Source organism: Hippocampus comes, unplaced genomic scaffold (genome assembly GCF_001891065.2).
Source record: "Hippocampus comes isolate QL1 unplaced genomic scaffold, H_comes_QL1_v1.1 scaffold183, whole genome shotgun sequence".
Taxonomy (NCBI): Eukaryota; Metazoa; Chordata; class Actinopteri; order Syngnathiformes; family Syngnathidae; genus Hippocampus; species Hippocampus comes.
Genome location: NW_017805547.1, coordinates 381,505 through 387,727, shown reverse-complemented (window position 1 = coordinate 387,727; position 6,223 = coordinate 381,505). Strand labels below are relative to the sequence as shown.

Sequence of the window (6,223 nt, the reverse complement as noted above, 5' to 3'; positions counted from 1 at the left end):
CATACCTCTTTTACATACTTACGTCAAAATACCCCAAGAATTAAAAAGATACCATACTTTATTCACTTCCTTTCTTGTCTTGCATAAATCATCCGGGGCCTCATCCCATATATGGCTGAATGGTAAATCCGTCGTTCGTTACCATGACGACCGGGTGCTGAGCTTTGCCACGACAATGCTCATCATCTCGCTGGTTAATTGACGGTCGAATCTGACAGGACAGTGCATGAGTAACAGCAGGGGATGATGAGATATGGTCCCTGGCAGGTATATGCAAAACAAATAATAATAATAATAAAAATTTGGGGGGGGGGGTGTACAATGAAAAATGTAGACACACCCACGCACACACAAAAATACAATTATCCTGTATATTAGTTCATTAAGTCGCAGGGAAACATTTTTGGTTAGGCTAAGGTAAATGTTTTGAGTTTTTTTGAGCGAAATGCAGACATTGCTATTTTTTTCAGCCCAACTTTGCTTTCTGAAAATTCCAAAAAGGAAGAAGAAACGATATTTTAACGTTCCGAAGTGGAATAGACTGCTGCGTTGCCAACTATGCACACCTTTTTACTTGAGTTCAGTGGTACATACTGTTCTGCAGTCATTTAGAATGCATTTAATTTGCAAGTAATTTTATGGACGCATGCTTTTAGTATTTATTTTTTAAAAAATACAAAGTACACACAAAGCTCTTGCGGTCATCACAGACGTACTGGACTTGACACTCAAAAGAACAGATGACAAAACAAAGGCACCTACTTTATATTGAAAAGCATGACGTCGAACAAGAGATAAACTGCGCCACGGGGATTAAGACTGTTGTTGCATAACTTTACACGATTCAAGCGTTACGTTAATCGTGTGCAAAGTCAATACCACCACCTAGTGGTAATGTAAAACATCAATTTAAAACATGGAAGTGGGTGTGTTTAGGATCATTACTTTTTATCCACGAAGGTAAATGGGGTGCGTTTGACTCTAAGCCCCCTTGTGGCCATGTGGAACAGTCCTTGAGTAAGACACTGAAACCCTACTTACTCCTGATGCTGCTTCTTCAAGAGGTGAATGAAACATTTTGAGGACATTGAGGACACATAGAAAAGTGCCATTCAAAAACACAGATGATTTCCTTCGCACCTCTCTCAAGCCATCAGTGATCTCTGTCCAAGATTTTGACATTGTTGTCCTCGAAAAGAATGTTCAGTCTTTTTGAGGTGCAAAAGTGCACCTCAAAATGTGAACTCTAAAATGTCCCGCGACAAAAATTGAGTTTGACACCCCTGCTGCAAGTGCATCATCGGGATTTTGCATGAGTTGACAAGGCCGTGAAAAACCCGAATAGTGCCAATATTTGGGTTATAAAATGGTCATTGACTGCACCTGCACGTAAACGTGGTCACTATTATTTTTTGCATGTCTGCACACAATGCGTAGCCAAGTGACAATCTTGAGTTGCATTTTCCATGTATGAAAATTATCAATCAATGTCATATGCACAGTAAAAACAACGATAACACTAAACAATGGATGGGGGTGTTTATGGGGGATTTAGAAATTGAACAAGGCTTATTCCATCAAGTGACAACACATGAACACTTAATTTATTCATGTACACTCAAAAGCAACTCCTATTTGAAACAACGCTGCGAGCAGACACAATCGACTAAGTCTCGCCATCTGATCTATTTGCCCTTCATTTCATTATCGTCGTCATCGACATCAAGCAGGCAGGTGCCTGCCATGGCCTCGGTCACAACGTACGGATCGCAGTTGGCTGCGGGGCGACGGTCCTCAAAGTAGCCTTTCTTGTCTTGACCCACCTGATGAGGAATGCGGACGCTGGCCTTTCTGTTTGCGATCCCAGCCGAGAATTCTTTCACGTGGGCGGTCTCATGATGACCCGTGAGACGTCTCCTGTTGTCCTGACCGCCGTGTGGGTCGTACACTTTAATATGCTCCTCGTGCCTTTTGCTCAGCTTCTCGATGGCCTGCTCAATGTATCTGTCAGTCAAAAGTAGACGAGTGAAAGGGGGATTAATTGTTCCAAGTGTACCTGTAAAGTTTCATAAATATCTGGGGTTCCCATTTTTGTTTCCCTTTTATTTGCCCAAAAAATTGACTCAAGCCCCCCCCACACACACACAATATTTTTTAATGATGGTCTCATATAGTATTTGGGGAGAACCGTTTACTTACTGCAGTCCTCCTTCTTCCCTCATCTTCTTGGTGCTGATGTTGGTGTGGCAACCAGAGCCATTCCAGTTTCCCACGACCGGTTTAGGGTCCAGCGTTGCAATAACCCCAAAATCTTCGCATACGCGGTGCAACAAGAAGCGTGCGACCCACAGTTGATCGCCCAAGTCAACGCCTTCACAGGGGCCGACCTGGAACTCCCACTGAAGTTAGAAGTCGCGACGATGAAAAAAGTTCAAATGGCAAAGAGGTTCTCCAGGGATGGGAGACAAATAATCACCATGGCAACGCCAATCATGTTTTCTTCCAACACTTGCCTGAGATGGCATAACCTCAGCATTTGTTCCAAAGAGATTGATCCCAGCGTAGAGACACGCCTTGTAGTGACACTCCACAATGTCTCGTCCGATAGCTTTGTCTGCGCCCACTCCACAGTAATAGGGACCTTAAAAAAGGCCATACAAAAATGATTTCATGTCTACGTTGCTCTTAGGATGATGTGAACAGGGTAAGGCGCTTTGGAACAGGAGGGCCACGGTTTGAGTCCAACTGCAGAGTAATAAAAATTGCAAATAATTATGAGAGAGATGCGAGTCTGCATCCTGGATGCTGTCTAATTGTCGTGCCTTTGTGTCATGGCTTCCCCTTTTTCATGTGATTTACTTTTAAGAATTGCAAACTCCCTCCTGTGTAGTGAAGTACCGTACCTGGATGCTGTGAATTAACTTTATTTAAAAAAAAAAAAAAGAATTCCAGGGTGAAATTCCAAAAGTGTGGCGTTGTTGGGGAACTGTTTGATTAATGTGCAACTCACCCTGGTCGTTCGCCACAATATGGGTGAGTGGGCAACTTTTGTCAAATCGTGTTGCAATACTTTCTTATCGACATACCGACCTTGGGGTGCAGGGAATCCATCTTGAGGCCAACCAAACGGACGCCCATTTTTTCCATTGAGTGTATATTCCTGCTCAATTCCAAACCATATCTGGTGCTCTTTCACATGGTCCATAACTTTCTTACAGCTTATGCGATGGTTTGTTTCTAAAAAAAAAAAAAAAACATGCAAACACAGTTGCGGATTTCCTGCCTCGATATGAAGAATCACAAATATGAGGTCAAAAAAAAAAGTAAAGTGGGTACCTGCAGGAAGGCGGTTGTACTTGAGAACTTCGCAGAGGACCAGTTTGTTGGGGTCAAGAGTGAACGGATCTCTGAACATACACACCGGGATGAGGTACATGTCGCTATTGTAGTCTTCGGATTGGGATGTGCTTGACCCATCAAAGCTCCATTCAGGAATATCTACCGGTAAGCAGATTCAGCCATAAATCAGAGTAGCACTAGAGAGTTAATTCAAATAAAAAAGTCATTGCTGAATCATACCATCATTAAATTTCTACAAGCAAACATAGAAGAAATTGTTGAATTACAGGATTAACCTCAACGCTTAAAATGCCCTTAAAGCAAAGAAAAAAAAAAAGAAAGGCGTGGCAAAATCAACTATCATTAAAACAGCATATTTACAGTACCTTGTAAACTTTTTGGTTCAGCAGCCAGGGTGCGGGTTTTGTTGCGGAGCCCCTCTCCGGTTCCATCAATCCAGATGTAAGTCACCTGGCATTTGTCCCCTTGGGGAAGACTCATGTAATGCTTGCGCACAGTCTTGTTAAGACACGAGCTAATTGATGGTGATGACATATTTACCTGGGAAAAAGTTTTCCATCCTGTCATGGCATTTTATGACTTGGCGCAAATGTTATGTATCACTTTTTTTGTCTTTATGTAAGAAGATCGTTTCAGAATGTTCATGAGTCACTTAACCACAGCTGTTCATTCTTTTGCAACTCTTATTTTTTTTTTCTTTTCTCACCAACTCAACACAACAAAATGCATTTCTTTTGGGAGGTGTTATCGATTGAAATTGTACAATGTTAGCGGTTAAATCGTCTAACTACTTATAGATACCCATAACCATCATAAGCCCTCAAGGGGGAAAAGCATGGTTATTACTAGAGCTTTCTGACATCTTTTTCTTCTGTTCCTATAGGAAACTCAAAGAAATTGCATCAATTGTATTCTTCAGCCAAACGGCACGCATTCCATATAAAGCACGCAACTTACGTGGTTGGAGGTGACTTCAGTGATCAACAGAGAGCTCTCAATCAGCACAGGGCTAAACCTGTTTGTGGTATTTAACTCTATGCAAATGAGCTGCAGTCATCTGGTCCAACGTAGAATATGACATCACGGGCAGACGTGCGTGTGTGTGCATGCTTTTGTGCGTGTGTCAGTGTCAGAGATGTGTGCGTGTGTGCGTGTGTGTGTGTGTGTGTGTGTGTGTGTGTGTCTGTGCATATATAATGAATTTCCCACTGTTATCACTTCTATTAACTGTACTCTGCACTGTAATTATTAGGAATTAGACAACATTTGGGAATTATTAGAAAAGACATCCATCCATCCATTTTCTGATCCGCCTTATCCTCACAAGGGTCGCGGGGCGTGCTGGAGACTATCCCAGCCGTTTTCGGGCAGTAGGCGGGGGGGCACCCTGAACCGTTTGCCGGCCAATCGCAGGCTCGAATATACATGTTATCAAAATAGTACTTCTTGAAATAAAGATAATTTTTCCCAAATCCGATGCCTAAAACAAAGACAAACGAAGCCACTGAGTAAAATGTCAGTTTTCAGGATTTCAACAATGAGTACAATCAAAGAATAAAAACTCCCAGTAGGCACGTGAAAATAAACTAATCATTCAGTACAATGCACAGCCTTCGCTGAGGTGAACAAAAGATCTGATGACAAACAAAAACCATCACCCATGACAGTAGTCCCTGCTGATATGAGCGGATCACTTGAGTTGTTCAGATGAGTCAAGGCTTCCAGCTCAGTGACCTTAATCAAATCAAGCATAATGATGGAAAGTCAACAACTCAGGCAAAAACGACACTAAGATATCAGCAATTTCACAAGCCTCAGCCGCACGTCCGAACCACAACAGCAGCAAACGTCACAAAATACAAATTGCCATTGTGAGTCACTCGAAGCTTGTCGAGACTCCATCAAAGAACGTTGATGACAACACAAGGTGTGTAAAAGAGAATTAGGTGTAGGCGCGATTGTAGGTCACAATTGCAAAACAAACTTGGCCGTGTTTGTTTTCTTGACACTGTATTGGTGTTGTTTGTTATGAAACAGACTACTTCCTGGTTCATGCAGGACTGGTTGAACATGTTTCTCCACGCATACATTTTATTTAACAATTCTCATAAAGGCTTTCGGGTAATTGCAGCTTAATCCGGTCGACTGAGGGCAAGCGGCGGAGTACTAAGTAATTATGTACCTTTTATTTACTGTGTGTAGCACTTTTCGTAGAAAGGAGTCACAAAGTTTCAAAATAAAAATCACAAACATCATCCATTTAATACTGTCATAATAAGATGTACAGTATAAAAAAAAATCAGGTTTTACTATAATGCCTGCCTAAACAAATGTGTTTAGGCAGGCATCTCTTCTCGAGCTGTAGGTGGGACTTATTTTTGCCAGTTTTCAGCTGGTAAATGATCTTAGAAAGTGCTGGATGTGGCCATTATTTTTCTTGGAGGTCGGTGAGAAACAAAACAAGATCGTTTTCCAGGCAGTTTGGTGACAGTTTTAAATTCTGAACCACAAATCTTGGAAGCATAAATGTCGGATAAATTTGCTCAGCTCACCAAAAAATGTAGCAAGGCACCTAAATGACTGGTGATTGGCTCACTGAAATCATGTGCTGTGTTCTGCGTCAAAGTGCATTCGAGTACTGCTGGGACTGTAAAGGGGGGCAAAAAAATTGTAACAGTGGTTCCATACCCCATTGAAAATGTGTGTCCTTGACTGTTTTCTCTAGGCTTTTCTCATCATGCGTCTGGACTTGGTCGGGTCCCTGCCTCCCCTGCTACTCTTGACTGAGTGGTCGCCTCTCCGGCACGCTCCTTGACACCCTTGGGCACTGCGCGGAAAACATGCAAATCACATTTAGCATTCT

The 6,223-nt window shown here is 42.2% G+C and overlaps 1 protein-coding gene across 1 annotated transcript; it reads right to left on the bottom strand.

The window, feature by feature from the left end:
* Positions 1–1,587: 1,587 nt before the first annotated feature.
* On the bottom strand, positions 1,588–4,449 carry LOC109521661 (glutamine synthetase-like). The gene is made up of 7 exons (XM_019879647.1): positions 4,318–4,449; positions 3,726–3,900; positions 3,337–3,498; positions 3,091–3,237; positions 2,514–2,641; positions 2,200–2,399; positions 1,588–2,004 (listed from the first exon to the last, which is right to left on the bottom strand). The coding sequence occupies exons 2-7, from the start codon at positions 3,892–3,894 to the stop codon at positions 1,686–1,688; spliced, it is 1,125 nt and encodes a 374-aa protein (XP_019735206.1). The 5' UTR covers positions 3,895–3,900; positions 4,318–4,449; the 3' UTR covers positions 1,588–1,685.
* Between the last annotated feature and the right edge of the window lie 1,774 nt (positions 4,450–6,223).

Bases quoted from the DNA above. Each gene is read 5' to 3' on its own strand.
- LOC109521661 (XM_019879647.1), bottom strand. From the start codon at position 3,894: ATGTCATCACCATCAATTAGCTCGTGTCTTAACAAGACTGTGCGCAAG. The intron at 3,238-3,336 runs GTACCCACTTTA...TTTTTTTTTTAG, and splicing joins GTACAACCGCCTTCCTGCAG to AAACAAACCATCGCATAAGC. The intron at 2,642-3,090 runs GTCGGTATGTCG...GCCTTTTTTAAG, and splicing joins TGGATTCCCTGCACCCCAAG to GTCCCTATTACTGTGGAGTG.